At 47.9% G+C, this 18,515-nt stretch overlaps 1 protein-coding gene across 1 annotated transcript in view; it reads left to right on the top strand.

The window, feature by feature from the left end:
* Positions 1 to 17,832, top strand: part of CCDC60 (coiled-coil domain containing 60) — a 163,161-nt gene extending 145,329 nt beyond the window's left edge. The window contains exons 8-14 of the mRNA XM_046026024.1: positions 4,068 to 4,152; positions 7,167 to 7,238; positions 10,463 to 10,525; positions 11,188 to 11,310; positions 13,354 to 13,485; positions 15,475 to 15,664; positions 17,731 to 17,832. Of these exons, the coding sequence (XP_045881980.1) occupies positions 4,068 to 4,152; positions 7,167 to 7,238; positions 10,463 to 10,525; positions 11,188 to 11,310; positions 13,354 to 13,485; positions 15,475 to 15,664; positions 17,731 to 17,832 (767 nt within the window). The remainder of the gene's footprint in view (positions 1 to 4,067; positions 4,153 to 7,166; positions 7,239 to 10,462; positions 10,526 to 11,187; positions 11,311 to 13,353; positions 13,486 to 15,474; positions 15,665 to 17,730) is intronic.
* The last annotated feature ends 683 nt before the right edge of the window (positions 17,833 to 18,515 follow it).

The following is an 18,515-nucleotide window of genomic DNA, read 5'->3' as shown; positions in this document are numbered from 1 at the left end:
AGGTCATGATCTTAGGGTCATGAACTGGAGCCCCTTGTTGGGCGCCATGCTCAGTGGGGAGTCTGCTTAGGATTCTTTCTCTCCCTCTTCCTCTGCCCCTCCCCCACTCTCTCTCTAAATAAATAAATATGTAAGTATATAAACACATAAAATATTTTTTAAAAATCTGATATAGAGCTCCCCAGCTTAACATCTTTCAAGATTCCCCACTGCCTTTAAGACATCGCCTCCGATCTTATCCCAGGCTGTCATAACAGGCTCAGCTCTCACCACTTCACACCTTACACCAGACACTCCAACCTCACCAAAAGGCTTTCCTCTTCTTAAACAACGCACATTCTTTCATGTCGCTGTCTGCGGTGTTCCTTCACCTGTGACCCTTTAGTCTGGTGGACTCCTACTCAACCTTCAAGACCCAGGTCAAATGTTCCCTCCACTGTGAGGTCTTCCCTAACACTCCTGGGTTCCCCCCTCTCAATTCTCTTGGCACTTTGATTTTGCTTTTATTGAGCACTTAAATTTTAATTTATAACTGTGTCTCATATTAAGTAGGAACTCCTTTTGGCTGGATACAAAGATCTGAAAAATAGGGGCTTAAAAGAGATAAAAGTCCATTTTTCTTACAGACTAAAGAAGACCAGTCCATGGCTGGTATGGCTCCCCAAGGTCATCAGGAACCCAGCTTCCTTCTGTCTTTCTTTGCCACCGTGCTCGGCATTACTTTATGATCAAAATGGCTGGAATGCCACTCATCCCAGCCACGTGCTAGGCTGAAAGCAGAAGGAAGTAGGTGATGTAGAGAAGTGCTCACTCCCCGCTGAGTGGAAGCAGTCTTCTCAGAAGCTTCATAAAACATTTCTACTAAACCCTCATTGTCCAGAATTTCATCCCAAAGGCACACCTAGCTGCAGAGATGTTGGACAACTGGTTTAGTAAATGCTTACACACACACACACTCACAAGAATATAAACACGTGCATGCACACCGATGTACACACACACATGCATGCACGTATGCACATATTTCTATCACTAAGGAAGATAGGGGAGAGGAACATGAGCTCGCTGCTGGTGTGGAACAACTCACCCTCAGCCCAGCACACATGGGGTTCACAAGGACCGGGAGATGCATTTCCACCAGAGACCTACGTCCCACGGAGAAAGTCTTTCTACATTCAATTCCCCATCCTCCCCTCTCTATTTATACCTTAACCTCCCTCCCATTTGTCATAGCCTTGACAAAAGTAGATTAATTTCCCAGACTTCCACTGCCTTCGGAAACCTCCTCAAATTTATTCTGAATTCATGAATCCTATTCTGAGAGACACACCATTTAACCAAGGTCTAATTTCCAGGCTGGCTGCATAATGAAGTCTTTGTGGAGGCAAATCACTGGGGACAGCGGGTTATGGCTTCTCCATGGACTGATCCCCTCCCCAAATCAATGGCGAGGGGATTCACAAGACACCAAAGCCCGGGCCGTTCTTCCTGCCAGTCTTGAAGCTCCCAGTCCTGGAACTGTTAGAGGGGAAACACATTTGAATAGAAGCTCAGAAAGATGGCTCCTATGGCTGCTAACATTCCCCCACAATGCAACCCTATACAACAAAAAGACCTTCTCTGTTTTTCCCCAAAGAGGAAGAAACAAGATTAGTGACTCAAGAGTGAGATTGATGGACTGGCTGTGGATGAGAGGTGGAGGAAGGAAGTCAGAATTTTTTTGAAATTTGAAAACAGAGGATGCCCTTGTATGTAAACAATGGATAATGTCATCCCCACAGCTCTGGGAACTGAGGACCAAGCAGGTTTCTCTGAGTGTGGGTCTCCATTATAGGGCCCTATTCCTCAGGGAAACCTATTTTGTGACATCTGCACCCCCTGCAAACAAGTGCCTGCTCCCAGGTAGCCTTGAGGAGTCGATGTAGACCTCCGGAGTCCCCAGGCTTCATTTCAATTCATAGGTCTCCAACCTCAGCAACATGATGGAGGGAGCTTGATACTGCTGGGCGCCAACCTGCCCAGAGGTATTGTTGACAAACAGGAAGAAAAACCTTTGGTGCACTAAGTGAATGTGGAACCTTCCTCGTGATTCTCTATGAGAGCTGCCCAATGTGCCAGGTCACCAAGGCCATCTGCTGGTATCCACCTACCCTTAGGCTGGCCTGAATATGGGTGGGGGAAGGAGTAGGGGAGCAGTCGGATGTTGCACCTCAGTTCCCAGGAGATGGGAAGAAAATGGAGGAACCAGCCACAGCTCCCTTACTAATAGGCAAGAATTCTGGGATGTGCTGCATAGGGGAGATGTGTGTGATAAGACAATGATGAAGACTGGATTCAGGTCAACTGGAATCATGCCCACGAATGACTAGGAAGATACAACACTCAGGAATGAGGAAGGTGGAGTGGAAAATGGCTGAATGCTGGTGTTTATCACAGCCTAGAGGGCTCCAAGATCATTAAGGGGCAGCACCCTTGCCCTAGCACCCAGTGACCGCATTCATAAACAAGGCTGGATACAAACGGCGGTGGGAAACACTGGGCTTCACTCCCGCAGGCATGGCTTTTGAGACCTGCACTTGCGTTGATGATGGGCACCTACTGAAGGGTGCAAAGTATCCCCACTGCCACTGTCCTCCTTCCCCGATCCCCCAAACCCAGCTCAAGTTCTCCCAGATCCTTCCCTCCTTTTCTCTTCCTCACCATTCACTTCTACAATCAGCAAGTGTTGACTGGGACCCCTCCATGACAAGCATAGTGCCAAGTCCTTGCAAACTTGTATCCACATAAAACATGTAGGACTTCCACCGTCCCACTTTTTGGGAAGCATACAGCTTACTCTAAGTATATTTCATTTTCCAACTTTCAAATCAGTGTATTAGCTTCCTGGGGCTGCTGTAATGCAGTCCCATGAACTGGGAGGCTGAAAACAACAGGAATTTATTGTCTCAGGCAGTTTTAGGGGCTGGAATCCAAAAATCAAGGTGTCGCAGGGCTGTGATTCCTCTGGAACCTGGAGAGGGGAGCACTCCCCTGCCTCTCCTAGCTCCTGGTAGTAACTGGTGACCCTTGGCACTTGGCTTTAGCTGCATCCTCAGTCCATCTGCCTCTGTCATCATGGGTCATCCTCTCCCTGAGTGTCTGTCCCCTCTTGTTATAAGGACACCAGTCATATTGGATCAAGGCCCGACTGCATGGTAGTATGACTTCATCTTAATCACATCCATGATGTCTCCATTTCCAAAAAAGAACGTGAATACTTCACATTCTGAAATACTGGGAGATTAGGACACCCACATGTCTTTTGGGAAGACACGCTTCAACCTGCAACAGTCAGGCACAAAGATGTATCTCTGCGCTAGGTAAAAAGCAACAATATTAAGTACAAGAGAAGTCACCTAGCGCAGGGAGGAGGGCGAGACCACTGCGGTGGCGGGGGAGATGGGGGGAGCAGCTGGGGCGGGGGAGGTGGGGGGAGCGGCCGGGGCAGGGGAGGTGGGGGGAGCGGCCGGAGCATGTGCACCTGCCCAAAGTCCACCCTTCCGCGCGCAGCAAGAAAGAGCCCCATCTTGGAGTCTTTTCCGGGAAAGCAGAAGGTCTGGATTTTTACAGGAAACCTTCCAATTTTAAAAGGTTCGCATCTATGTCAAATCAAATGAAGCATGTGTGAGTTAGATTCAGCCTGTGGATCACCAGGTTGGAACTTCAGGTGCATGGGATCAGGAAGGGTTTCCCAAGCAAGATGGTTTCTTCCCAGAACTGGAAACTGTTCTCTCTGGCTACACTAGAGTTTAAGGTCAGGGAGGGGAATGAGAGGGGAGGCAGGAGAGAAAACAAGGAGCCAGATCCTGCAAAGCCTCAGAGGCCACAGGGAGGAAGGCAGGTGTTATCCAAAGGGAAAATGACAAGTCGCTGGTTTTAAGCAGGGAGGTGATATCTGCTGGACAACATGCCAACCAATATTGGCTGTCCACGCCTTGATATATCCCTCTCCAGCTCACCATATGCAGGAGCTGAGAGATACCAGCCCCACCTGCCTTCTGGACAATGACCTCTCCTGTTCCCATCAGACTTGCAGAAGCTGCTGGAAATGGTTCGGGAAGATGCCCGAAGGACAATCATATTGGAAAATGGAATGCAAAGAAAAGCACCCAGGTACGTGCTCTTGACCCCCGGGGCAGATAAAGGATGTTGGATAACATCAGCCATAACAGTTCCACATTACTGAATGCTTTTCTCTGTGACAGGCACTGAGCCATAGACTTTGTCCGTGTGTCTCACCTCCCTGGGTTCTTACAACAACCCTCTGAGGAAGATACTATTATCTTTATCTTACAAATGAGAAAATGGGGCTCAGAGAGGCTAAGCAACTTGTCCAAAGTCACTCAGTAATGAATGGTAAGGGCATGACTTGAATGCAGATCCTTCTAATTCCAAAGAGCCTCCTCTTAACCAGCACGCTGCACTGCTTCCCGGGAATTTTAAGAGCATCTGTCCACTCAGCTACTGAATGGTTATGAATTGTATGGACTAGGTACTAATTATTGCAGGAAGCCTTATAAAAGGAAAGCTCAGACCTAAAAGAATGAATAATAGGAGAACCGCATCTACTCTGGGACAGGGGTGGGGATCAGAGAGGTTTCCTCCAAGGAAGAGACTGTGACTCACAGCCAACACTGGGGGCAGGTGAACATTTCAGGCAGCACATGGGCAAACAATGCTCAGAAGGCACCGTGGCACCTTCAAGGAAACTAAGTGTGGCCAGAAAGGGGTGGAGAGAGGCATGAGTCTGTCCAGGGACTTTGAAGGCCACCTCCGGGATTCTGGTTTCTTTCCTAAGAACAGCAAAGATCCTCAGAAGTGTCAAGCCGGTGACCCAGGTGATCGGCTCATGGCGTCAGACTTGAACCTGAATGGTCCTCCTTCCGGTAGGAAGGCTTATCCACAGGATTTCTGGCCTCGAACAGCCTCAGAGACCATGCCAGCTGGAGCTGGAGTTTCTTTCCCAAGTACGTACCCTCTGAGTCAGCTAATTACTTCCTGAAAATAAATGATGCTCTGGAAGAGCTTCTTCATCGCTTCCAGCCTACGGGGAGGCCGGTTATGACTTATGGGCTATTGTTATTACCGTAATTACAGTTCACCGAGCCCTTGCTCATGTATCACACCCGCCGCTGCTTGCTGATGACGAATTTCTGCTGCTGCTGCCTCGACTTGCATCGGGGGCTCGGAGGGTGGCATGTGGGGGCATCCCGAGACAGCGTTGGCCCTCCGAGCCCTGGCTGCTGTTCCCGGTTTACCAGCGTAACTCCATGAGTCTCCTTTGTAAGAACCCACGGCCCGAACGCCGGCATTGGAGTCAGACTGACACACATCTGAAAGCTAGAACAGGTCGCCTTAGCCTTCCTCTAAACCTTTCCTCATCTATAAGATGAGATTTTGTGGCCTCAAAGCACTGGCCTTGGAACCACGTAGGCTAGGCTGGATGGATCTCCATCCTCATCGCTGCACTGCTGTGTGATGTCAAGCAAGTGGCTTCACCTCTCTGAGCCTGATTCCAGTTCTGTAAAAGGAGGCTCACGAGCCATAATATTCTCTTTGTAAAGCATTTTGATGGTCGTGAAAACCATGTCTATTCCAATGAGTCATTCTGAGAATTCAGGTGAAATGATGCATTTAACATAAGAGCACGGGCCTGCCATGTTACAGGCACTCAGTACACGATGGCGGCGGTGTGGTCCCTTTATCTCACACACAGCGTCACACGGAATCTTCACAGCCTGTTGCCGACGCAGGCTTGTTAACAACCACCCGTTGCCAGCAACCCACCACAGGGATGGAGAAGGGCACTGAGCGTCTTGCAGAAGGGTCCTCCAAAGAAAAAACCACACAAAAACAGAAAACTCATTGCGTGACCTCTGCATTCACTTCAGTGATCCAATAACCATGGAGACAGACCAAGAACTGGTTGAAATTTCCCATCCTCCTCAATTCCTCCAGGACCAAAATCTCCCTAATCTCTCCCCGAGGCAGCAGATATTGGAGGCTTCTCCGTAGAGCTGCCGAGAGACAGTGAGGAAAAGCTGCACATTTTCTGCTGGCCTCCTCACATTAGAATCTGGATTCTTTTTCTAATGTAGGCCCCAAATCTGCTCCCCTAGGGGCTGATCTAGGACTCCGGGGTTTTCCAGAACCCCTAACAGGCAACTGGACCAGCCGCAGCCTCAAAGCCAGACTGCCCTCTGGTCGTCTTAGTCTCTTTGGGCTGATGTTAACAAAAATACCCAGGACTGGACGGTTTACAAACAATAGAAATTTATTTCGCACCGTTCTGGAGGCTAGGAAGCCCAAAGTCCAGGTGCCAGCAGATTTGGTATCTGCTGAGGACCGTCCCCATAGATGGTCGTCTTCTTGCTGTAACTTTATGTGAGCGAAGGGAGCTCCGTAGAGTTTCTTTTATAAAGGCACTAATCTCGATCATGAGGGTTCTGACCTCATGAGCTGATCGCCCCCCAAAGGCCCCCACCTCCTAACACCCTCACCTTGGGGGTTCGGATTTCAACATATGAATTTGTGTGGGGGGCGGGAGGGGGGGATGAAAACATTTGGACCATAGCATCACCTAGGAGGATGACCTTCTCTTAAAATCGTCTACCACTATTTCCTAAATGTCTCTGAGGGTCAGAATTAGCTGGGACGCTTGTTAAAAATACGAATTTGTAGTCTTCATCCCAGACCCACTGAATTGGGATCTCCAGAGGAAACTGTATTTTTTAACAAGTGCTTCAAGTGGGCACCATTTCACAGGATGCTGAGAAATTCTAAGGTTTCAAAATGGGTTCTCTGCACACCTGTATCAGAAGTGTGCGTGCGTGCGTGTGCATGTGCGTGCATGTGTGTATGTGCCTGTGTGTGTGTGCATGCGTACACGCGTGTGTGGTTCTACATGCAGCTTCTGGGGCCTCACTCCAGGCCTGATGCATCCCAATCCCCGGGAGCGTGTCCCAGGGAATATGTATTAGGAGCAATCTCTCCAGGTGATCCCATGCCCAGCAAAGTCCAAGGATCCCTGCTCTAGAAAGAGAATTCTCCATCCTTCCACAGACACTTCCCGCCTCAGAGGCCCCGTATGTTCTGTGTGTTACTAAGAGACTTGTCTTGCTTTGCAGTATCTTGTCGATGCTCAGACAAAACAAGAGCGATTCGGCCTATAAAGACGTGCAGACCACCCGCAAGTCAAGGTAGGAGGGCACCCCCCGATCCCAGGGACCGTTGCAGAGGTGCCCCTCACCAGCCATCAGAAGAAGGGCAGGGAGGGGGGGCTTTTTCCTTCTTCACTGGAAATAAGCCCTTTAATTTCCGGGGCTGGGGCGGTGAGCAAGCAGGAGGCTCTGCCCCCAGTCAAACAGTATAAGGTTAAAATCTTCCAGTCGTGGTGAGACATGAACCAGGGAGGGCGTGGCATCCTGTACAGGACTACCTTTTCCCTCTTTACTTGGGGTGGCTTTGAATGAGAGAGAGGAGCTCCAGCCCCGTTTCATGTATTCATCTTGACTGTACTCATCAGCCCTCCCACCCCGCCCCGTGCCAGGAACTGCTAGGTTTGGAGGGATTCAGCAGCAAATAGGACGTATGTAGTCCGCCCTCGCAGATCTCACTGTCTGGACTGGGTGGGGTCCTAACTTCTTTTGTGCTCTGGACCCTTTCAGAAAAATGCCTTTTTCTTTTTTTTTAAGAGTTTATTTATTCATTTGACAGACATGTCAAATGAATAATGAACAAGTCGGCAGAGAAGCAGGCAGAGAGAGGGGGGAAGCAGGCTGCCTGTCGAGCAGAGAGCCCGATGTGGGGTTTAGTCCCAGGACCCTGAGACCATGACCTGAGCCGAAGGCAGAGGCTTCAACCCACTGAGCCACCCAGGCGCCCCACAGAAAAATGCTTTTAAAGCCATACTGTAAACCACAAAGGTTTGCAATGAAACCTATAGTACTATAGATTATGATATTATAACCAAATTGGGGATATAGTCATCTATGGGCTCCTTTAGCAATGAATCATATAACAAGACTTAGCAGCAGATCTAATAACTACTGTAATTTTAGATCAGGGCTGAGTGTAAATGATCTCTCGAAGTATCTGCCACAATTGCACTGTGTTGTGCAAATACATGCAATTTCCATGTCTGCTAAAGGTTGGTTGAAATAAAAATGTAACCTTTTTTCCATCTGCATTCATGGACGCCTTGAATCCTGCCTGTGGTTAAGAATCACTGGTCTAGAGGCACATGGGTGGCTCAGTGGGTTAAAGCCTCTGCCTTCGGCTCAGGTCATGGTCTCAGGGTCCTGGGATCGAGCCCTGCATCAGGCTCTCTGCTTAGCAGGGAGCCTGCTTCTTCCTCTCTCTCTCTCTGCCTGCCTCTCTGCCTACTTGTGATCTCTGTCTGTCAAATAAATAAATAAAATCTTAAAAAAAAAACCTTTAAAAGTTTAATAAAAAAATAAAATAAAAATAAATCACTGGTCTAATGGGAGAGCCATGCATTTATTAAATAATGCCACAGAGAGGCTCCTGGGTGGCTCAGTGGGTTAAGCCGCTGCCTTCGGCTCAGGTCATGGTCTCAGGGTCCTGGGATCGAGCCCCGCATCAGGCTCTCTGCTCCGCAGGGAGCCTGCTTCCCCCTCTCTCTCCGTCTGCTGCTCTACTTGTGATCTCTCTCTCTCTCTCTGTGTCAAATAAATAAATAAAATATTAAAAAAAAATAATGCCACAGAGTTAGCCATATAATCATGACTATAGAAAGTGTTCTGAAGGAAAAGTAAGGAGGACTGGGTGCCTGGTGGGCACTAGAGGTCAAAGACTGAGTTTGACATTTAAACTGAGACCTGAAGAAAAGAAGATTTAGCTAGCCTATGGTGGGGATAGGTGGGGATACGTGGGAATAGTGTTCCAAGCAAAAGGAATAGCCTGTGCAAAGGGCCTGAGGCTGGAGGAAGCTTAGAGGCACTGAGCAGAAATCAATATGGCTGAAACTCAAGGAGAGTCAAGGAACAGGGAGACAGAGAGGAGCAAAGGGTCCTTTGTTGTTTATTTCTGCTTGTTCTTTTATCAAAGCTAATACCACTACTTCACTCACTTTCCACCTCGTCCCTGCATCACACTGTCCGTGCTAGAAGAGAAGAGAACCACCTACAGGAGGGAGGTCAAAGCCAACACCTCGCCCCCCCAAAGAGTTCATCTGCAGGGGTTGGGGCAGCTGGTTGGAATCCAAACACAAGGACCTCTGCATACTATTACTGGGGTCCTGGATCCCAGCAAGATGGGATAAGGGCTCCATCCATCACCTGCCAGAGATAAGACCTCTAGATCTAGCCCCCTGAGCCTCTGGGAAATGCAGCAAAGATCAGGATCTTTCCTATGGAGAGGGGTCCGCGAAGTGGCGAGCCTAGCGAAGGAAGTTCCAGGTGCTACAGGGCCAATAGGGAAGAGTCAGCTGCACATCACAAGGATAAAAACAAAACAAAACAGTCTCATTCTCTAGAACCAGACAAGACGGCAGTCAAGTAAGTTTACCAAGCATTTGGTAAAAAGGGAGACAGGGCAAGAGAGAAGGCATGAGACACTGATATTAAAGGACCCAGGAGAAGGCGCACGGGAGGGATGGACATGGGCAAAGGAGCTTCACCCCCTTCTAGGAACTTGGATCAGCAAAGTCACAGCAGGGAGTGGCCACTCAAGGAATTCAGTCGGCCCATACCTTGAAAGGGTTCAATGTCATGAAGAGTTGACTGATCACAGATGAGGACACTGACGATCCAGAGCCGAGGTGCTTGCCCGAAAACTGGGAGGTGGTGGTCCCCAGGTTGGGCTCTGGAGTCAGCTCTGTCTTCAAAGTAAACCGAAGTGAATGGTCAGCTCAGAGTCCAGTTCAGAGAAGAAAATCCTTGAGTGAAGAAGCAGTCTGGGGTTGGGAACATCAACGTCATGACTAGAAGGACTTGACTATCCCTTCACCAAACCTGCAGCTCAGCCCGGGGGTTATATGTTAATCGGTATAGAGAGGAAAATGGAAGGGGCCCAAGTAAACTTGTCTTCCAGAGGCGAAGATCGATTTTGTACAAATGAAGCTGGGATCCAGAAAATATGTCATTCTGACAACACAGAGAGACAGAAAGTCAAACTCAGACTAAGAGTCAGAGCAGGAAACACTTGCTATAGACCATGAAACAGTGTTGGATTGGGACAGGAGGAGAAGAAACAAGAAGGGCCCTCCAGGCAGGGCATATGGGTAGAAGCAAGGGCCAAGAGATGGGAAAAATATATACTTAGTTCTATGACTGGTCCCTTAATTAGAGCCACGTCCCTTCCCTGAACCCTGGAGGCTAGCAGGTGTCATGGGAGCCCCGAAGACACCCTTTGTATGAAAAGCAGGCTCCAGGCAACCTGAAAGTGTCCTTTTGTGTTTCAGTGAGAGATCCAGCAGTACAAGCGGAGAAAGCCACACCCAAGTCACCCAGAAGAAGGCTAAAAGGTAGGCCAGTTGGGCAAGAGAACAAGCTGGGCAAAGGCACTGTGGCAACCACATTGCCTGTCTCCCCAGGGGTGTGGAAATAACCCAGTGCAGACCACCCTCCCTGAAGTCAAACACACTGCTTAAAGACAAGGGATGCCCAGGTCAAGGGGGTCACAGCCAAGATGGCAATGCAGACAATGACAATAAATTCCTCTCTGTGCCAGGCATGGAGTGAAGCATTCTATATTATCTTACTTATTCCCCAAAACCAATTCTGTGAGGCGGGAGCATTATCCCATTCTATGGAGGGGCAAACTGAGACCTGGCCAGGTGAGATGTCTTGCCTGAGGCCAAGAAATAGTGGTGCTGAGTTCGAACCTGAGTCTCCCAGCTCCAAATTCCATTTTCATCGCACTGTCCTTAACACTTGCTGGGCTCAGGTGAATGGATGTCTCTCTGTGGGCTTACTTATTAAAGCCTGAACCACCAGCCTGATGTTGTTGGGAAGATCTGTCCTTCCCCACATCTAGAGGAATGTGAAGGGAAGATCCAGGTGAGGGTAGAGAACCGGGTGGTACAGAGAGTCTCCACAGCAGAGCACCTTGGGGCTCAGGGAGGCCAGCCTCATGGGTCTGATCCTGGGACTCCATCCCTTAAGCCCTTTGTATCTATGTCGACAGCCGCACCAACCGTGACATCATCCAATGCAAGATTGGCGTGTGCGGCTCCATGAGGGCCAAGTTCTACAGCGTGGCCCAGGAGGCTGGCTTCTGTCTTCAAGACAAGATGGAAATCCTCATGAAGTAAGGGCACACAAACATCCATGCATCCAGAGGACACGCATCTAGTACCCATTATGTGCCTGCTGAAGTGAGGTGCTGGGGCTTAGCAAGGAATAAGGACGTATTTCCTGCCCTTGGAGAGCCTAGAGTCTCCTGGAAAGTATCGGTAGAAACAAACAATGGAGTCGATGAATGTATAGGCACAAATTACAATCACTGCTATACAGAGAGAGAACAGGGTGCTGTGAGAGAAGGCAACCATGAGGACCTAATTTAGGTTGGGTAATCCAGGAGGACGTTTCTAAGGGGATGACTTTAGGCTGAGCCCTGACAGGTGAGGAGGAGCTGGTGATGTGGTAAGAAGGCAGCAGGAGAAGTACATACAAAACCACCAAAAGTATGAAGGGACGTGGAAAATCTGAAGAGAAAGGAGAAGGAGAGGGTGAGAGTTGCATTATATGCAGCCGTGAATGCCACACTTGAGACTTGGAACTTGATTTTAAGGGTACTGGCGGGCTACTGGAAGATTTACTTTCCTACTCTGACAACCCAGTAACTGTCTCCCTTCCCAGCCTCCCCTTGACTGTGGTCACCATTCACCCCCATAAAACCCATCCATTCCATTCAACTAAGGTTATATTGTAACTCTCACAATTTTTGTGAGAGTTATATTGGTTATAGTATATTATATAATAATATTATGTTATATAATTATATAATATACTTACTTATATTATTATATAATATGTTATATAATAATATAATATAATACAATATAATATATATTGGTCTCTCACCATTTAAGCATGGGGGGGTCAGCTGCTCCAACTGCTCATTCGGAGATGACCTGCCCCCCACGCTCTGGAAGACCCCAAGCTGATGAAGGAGATAGACAAACAGACTGTTACCATACAGGCTGATGAGGGCCAAAATGGGAGTGAGCCTGGGGCTAAGGGATCACATGAAAAGGATGTCTCGCCTAGCATGAGACAGCAATCAGAAAGGTCCTCCTGGGGGAAACATTTTCAGCTTAATAAAAATTGATGAGATTTCCAGGGCACATACTACATACCAGCCAGGGGGTGTAAGAGTTTTGTATTTATCACTTAGCCCTCACAAAAATCCTAGGAAGTAGGTGCTGTTATTAGACCCATCTTATAGATGAGAAAAGTGGCCACAGAAATGTCTCTTGTCAAAGGCAATAAAGGTGGAATTTGAGCCCAGAGAGTCACATGGAAGAGGGAAGAAGGGTTGGGAGTTCCAGGGGAAAGCAACAGCAAAGTCTCGGAGGCCAGAAGGGGCACAGGGCACCAGGAACTGCCAGTAATTGCATGTGGCTGGGGCTTGGGTTGCTTTCGTGGTAATCAGAGAAACAGAGACCAGATCATAAAAGGTCTTACTAGTCCAGCTATGGAGGTTGAACTTTACCTCAGAACTTTGTTCATGAGCCAAAGTATAAAATGCCAAGCTGGAAAATGCTGTAGAGGCTGAATAATCCAGAGCCTTGGAAGGCAAGTTACTCAGGAAACTTTATTGCAAGTAAAATGGAAAGTCACTGAAAGTTGTACACAGGTGAGTGACACGGTTATGTTTATACTGGAAAGGCTCCTTAGAGAGCTAGAACATATGCCCAGAATAATAAAGGGGAGTGAAGAAGAGAGGAACCAACTTGCGTCAAACACCTACGTGCATCTGGCCCTAAGCTCGGCACTTTAAACACATTGTATCATTTAATCCTCACCTCCAAGAGCTGGAACCATTATTACTCTCCATTTTGCAGTTAGAAAGTGTGTCAGTGCAATCAAAAGTAGTTGGGAGAGAGTGAAGGCTGATTTTAAAAAAAAAAAAAAGTGACTGGATTTAGCAAGAAAGGAGCATTTCAGGGCCCTGGAGAGAGTCGTGTCTTCTTGTGGTCCGAGCCGCGTTGTGAATTGAAAAGCTTGTGAGAAGGTGGGGGATTTCATGAAGAAAATGGTATTTAAGTCAGATCTCAAAAGAACAACTAGGATGAACAAAGAAGAAATGGGTCTGATCTTCTTCTTTTTCATACAACCTCTGATACAGGCGCCAAGAAGAGAGAGGTCTCCAGAAGTTCCATTCTTTTGTCATTGTCTCAAATTTTAAAAAGGATATAGCAAAAATGAGGCATCAAGTCTCCATGGTAAAAGGAGATGCAGAAGAAATTGCAGACCATTGGTAAAGATCCTGAGAGCCAGATAAGAGGGTCCTTGAGGTGGGGGAAGGGGGAAGGGGACTGTTATTACAGAATTACATCGGATCCCATTATCCTTCAAGACTGTTCTTGGCCATGAACAGCCCCCCCCCAAAGAGGCAGTCATGCAAGAACCCCTCAGTTCCTGAGCCACAGATAATCCAACAACTGTGGGCTCCATACTTATCTCCTGTTTGCTTCAGACTTACAAAGGAGAACTAATTTGCCAACCCCTTGCAAGAGGCAAATGAGGCAAACCACCTAAAAATTCCTACAAATTGTGAGGTCTATGAGGCAATCCCTATATTCCCCCAAATAACTTGAGCCCTGAAGGATATAAAACCAGGCTGGCATATCCTAGGAGCACTGAGCACAGCATGGGGGTGGTAATAGAATTACAACAAAAAGCGCCGTGGATTGAGTGATTCCGGGGTGGCAGACATGACCCTAGGAAATTTCCCCTAATTATCTATTTTATTTCCTACAAAACTCCTGAAAGTTACACATGAATCCCCACTCCATAAACAAGGAAAGCTCAAGGTTTAAACTCTTGTCTGACCCCAATCTCTACGCTAATCTGCAATACAGAATTGGAGATTGCCACGAGCCCCACCATGGCAGGATAGGGAAATCAGGATCTAAGAATAAGATGAGAACATCTAGAAATGCACCCAGAATCCCTTCTGTGATTTTAATAATGTGGAATGGGAGTTTACAAGAAGACATGAATACATATATACTGCAAAATATAAAATACAAAGCAGTGCACGTCGCCCAAAGTTAGACGATCTGTTTCTTCTTCAAATTCCCCTATAATTGATTCAGCTCTATCGGGGTCGGGGCAGGGGAGAATCCTTTTTTCTTTCTTAAAGAGGAGCCATCCTCTGCCTTAAACCCTGGTCATACCTGGACCACCTCCAGGTTGGAATCTACCTTATTCTTATCATCTCAAGAATGGATTACCAGGGGCATCTGGGTGGCTCAGTGGGTTAAGCCTTTGCCTTTGGCTCAGGTCATGATCCCAGGGTCCTGGCATAGAGCCCTGCATCGGGCTCTCTGCTCGGCAGGGAGCCTGCTTCCCTTCCTCCCTCTCTCTCCTCTCTGCCTACTTGTGATCTCTGTCTCTCTGTCAAATAAATAAATAAAATATTTTTTAAAAAAAAAAGAATGAGTTACCAAATGACCCTCAGACTCTATTGCAGCATTCGGGAAGGTTCTCAAAACCCACCAAAACGGGGACGCCTGGGTGGCTCAGTGGTTAAAGCCTCTGCCTTCAGCTCAGGTCATGATCTCAGGGTCCTGAGATCGAGCCCCACATCGGGCTCTCTGCTTGGCAGGGAGCCTGCTTCCTCGCTCTCTCTCTGCCTGCTTCTCTGCCTACTTGTGATCTTTGTCTGTCAAATAAATAAGTAAAAAATCTTAAAAAAAAAAAAACACCAAAACGCACAAAGCTGTGGGCCAGGCTTACTCACTAATAGGGACGTAGAAAATACACACACACTTTCCCCTTCCTCGTCCCCCTCCTCATCCATCTTGGGCGTGAGAGCCTCCCGCATCATGGCAGGGATCCCACAGCTATGTCCGCGACCTCCCTGGCCTGATTAACTCTCAAAAGAGAAGCTTCAGAATCTCAGTGCCCCTTCCTTTCTTGTGGCTTTTCACACTGTCTGCTTGATTAGAAAAAACATAAATGCTTTAAAGCGTGCCTTTAATTTGTTTTTTTGAATGAGATGCAAATCATGCTCCAGCTTTTAGTACCCCCGAAAAAACAAAAGACTTGCCTGAGCGGTGTGGGCCCTTTGCGTTCAGGAGTGGAGACAGTCCTCCCAGAGAAGGACAGCGCTGCCTTGGGGACATCCAGGAGTGGTAGAAAGAGAGAATGGGGAGGGAAGACCTGAGATACACAGACCCACCGCCCCACCCCCCAAGCAGCTTCCTAACCGGCCCTCTCTCCTTGGGATCTGGATTTGAAGGTACTTCGACCTGCTGTCCAAACTCCCTGAGGATCTGAAGAATTTCCGCCCCGCCAAAAAGATCCTGGCGAAACTGCAGAAGTTTGGGGAAAACCTGGACCTCAGGATCCGGCCCCATGTCCTCCTGAAGGTGCTGCAGGACCTGAGAATCTGGGAGCTGTGCTCTCCGGACATTGCTGTGGCTATCGAGGTAATCACTGTGTTCTGTCCGCTCCTCGCTATGCCTCCGGTGCCCTTCTTCAGGCGTCTCTCAATGTCCAGGCACTGGTTAAGCAGTGCAGACCCAATTAAAAAGACATTAAGGTCTCTGCCTTCACAGAGCTCATCATCTAACAGGTGAGGGATTACCACGTGACCTTGGTGGTTCAACTCCAGGGGACATTATATTCCAGGTAAACGGTGCCCCCTGGGGAAACCTGGAGGCTTTGGAGAGACATAAATAAATGCGCAAGTGAATAAAATAACTTAACAATCATAATAAGGAGTGCTCTAAATGTGGCCCGTGGGCCAGCAAGCATAGACCTCACCTGGGTGCTTGTTAGAAATGTGGAATCTCGGGCTTCAAACCATTATCTACCGACTCAGAATCTACATTTAAATGAGGTCCCAGGTGATTTGTATGCACAATAAAGTTTAAGGAGCACTGATTTAAGGTAAGCAGAGAGGGAACCTATCTTAACTAGGGTGACTGGGAAAGGTGACTTTTGAGCTGAAGCAGAACTTGACTTGTGGGAGGGACTCATTGGCAGTCAATGGGTTGAGAAGGAAGCAAGCAAGGAGGGGCGCGATTGCCAGGGGACTGGAGAGGTCAGTCCGTGCAGACTTTTGGAAAGTCAGGTTAAGGATTTAGGTCTTTATCTCGAGGCTGCAGAGAAGCCACTGAATGGTTTTTAATGGTAACTCATCATTACCACCCACCCTAGACATTCTTAGGGTATCAGCAGATGACGGAGAGTCGAGTCGCTTCCTTAATTTCATCAGATGGCCTAAGTACATTTTTTTTAAGTGGCTCCATGCCCAGCATGATGTCCAACACAGGGCTTGAACTCATGAGCATGAGATTGAGACCCAAGCTGAGATCAAGAGTCGGAAGCTTAACCGATTAAGCCACCGAGGTGCCCCAGATGGTATATGTACATTTTAATAGGGCTTTCAATGTCTCAAGATAAAATGGGACTCAAGGGGTGCCTGGGTGGCTCAGTGGGTTAAAGCCTCTGCCTTCAGCTCAGGTCATGATCCCAGGGTCCTGGGATCGAGCCCCACATCGGGCTCTCTGTTCAGTGGGGAGCCTTCTTCCCCTTCTCTCTCTGCCTGCCTCTCTGCCTACTTGTGATCTCTGTCAAATAAATAAATAAAATCTTAAAAAAAAAAAACACACAAAAAACGGGACTCAAATGGTGGAGTTCTCAGTCCTCTGGGTGTTTTCCTGCTGAGTTGGCACTCTCACAGGCTGTCCTGGGAGTATATATGTGGTGTAAGGTCAGGAGTGGGGGAAGGGGGATGACCCTGTGGACAAATTCATAGGTCCAGACTGCACTCCCCACATCCTGTGAGGCTCCTTAAGGAAAGACTGGTAAGCTGGTCCAAAACTCACTCAAGGGCAACTCTCTACTCCCCACTTGCCAGTTATGGGGTCCAGCATCCACCTGCCAATTATGGGGTTGTGGAAGAGGCAATCTCCAACTGGGTAAGAGGAAGGGGGGGTATGGAGGCTCAGAGGTGAGTTCACCACCCTGGCTAGTAAAACTCAGCATGCTCTTCTCCCAGTGAGAATATCATAGAATGTCAATAACTGGGACATGGGGGTCTTTTAATCTAGAACTTGTACTAAACCACATTTTGTGTCCTAAAAGCCTTTTTTGGAAGTGAGCTCTTAGTAACCATCAATTCTCAAAGAGGTCTACAAACAAACAAAAATGTTTAAGGACAACTGACTTTTAAAGATATTAGGGATTAGGACAGAAAGAAAAATGCATACAGCTGGGGTTTTCTGCTTCCCCCAAATTTCTCTGGGTCAGCAGTAACAAAAAGGGGCTTACAATTAGTCTGCTGAACCTGGGGGCTGGAAGGGGGCTCTTTTCTTGAGAGAACCACCCCCATCATAATGATCCAAGGCATTATGCATGCCTGAATGGTCAGAGGACTCCTGCAGTCACCAGCCTCAGTCACACATCTTGCAAGATCTTGGAAGTGGGGCAGGAAAGCGAGTCTAGCTTTCAGACCAGATCTGAAGTCGCTACTGTATTTGCCCTGCAGTTTGTACGTGAACACATCATCCATATGTCTCAAGAGGATTATATCACCTGGCTGCAGACCCGCATCAATATCCCCATCCGATTCCAAAGTCTACGGGCATAGCCTGGACCTGGGTCAACCAGCTGTCCCAGTGGAGGAGGGCTAGGCTACACTCTGTTCCTGCTTCCTACCTGTGTTCCTGCTTCCTGCCTACTCTCACGCACAGCCACGAGAATATAGGAGGGTCTGACTTCTGGCAACATTCTAGAAGAAGATACTCCCAGGTGGAAACTCCCCTCAACCTTACACCCCAGACTTGAACTCCCAGTCTCTGTTCCTCATTGGTCCAGCCTGACCCTACCCATTCCCTCTCCAGATCCTGGTTAATAAAATGGAGCTGAGTGTTTGATGTCTGGCTGGGAAAAAGTTGGAACTGTGGAATTTGGGCATGGTATTCAGATCCTAATAGTAACCATGGTTACTATTTATTAAGCTTTGGTTATGCAATAGGCCCAGTGCTGGGTGAAGTTATATTGCCTGCAAATATCATTCAATCTCACAATACCTTGGTTAATTGAATACAGAATGATGATACTGTCCCTATTTTACACCACCGGTGCTACAGCATATTTCTAAACATTATATAGAGGCCACGGATGGATAGCTAGGTAGGTGGATAGATGAGTGGATGGAAGGATGGATGGATGGATGGATGGATGGGATGGATGGGATGGATGGATGGATGGATGGATGGATGGATGGATGGAAGGATGGATGAGATGGATGAGATGGATGGGATGGATGGA

The sequence above is a fragment of the Meles meles genome, chromosome 12 (genome assembly GCF_922984935.1).
Source record: "Meles meles chromosome 12, mMelMel3.1 paternal haplotype, whole genome shotgun sequence".
Classification (NCBI taxonomy): Eukaryota; Metazoa; Chordata; class Mammalia; order Carnivora; family Mustelidae; genus Meles; species Meles meles.
Note: the sequence above shows the minus strand (reverse complement) of the source record. Positions and strands in the feature narration are given on the sequence as shown.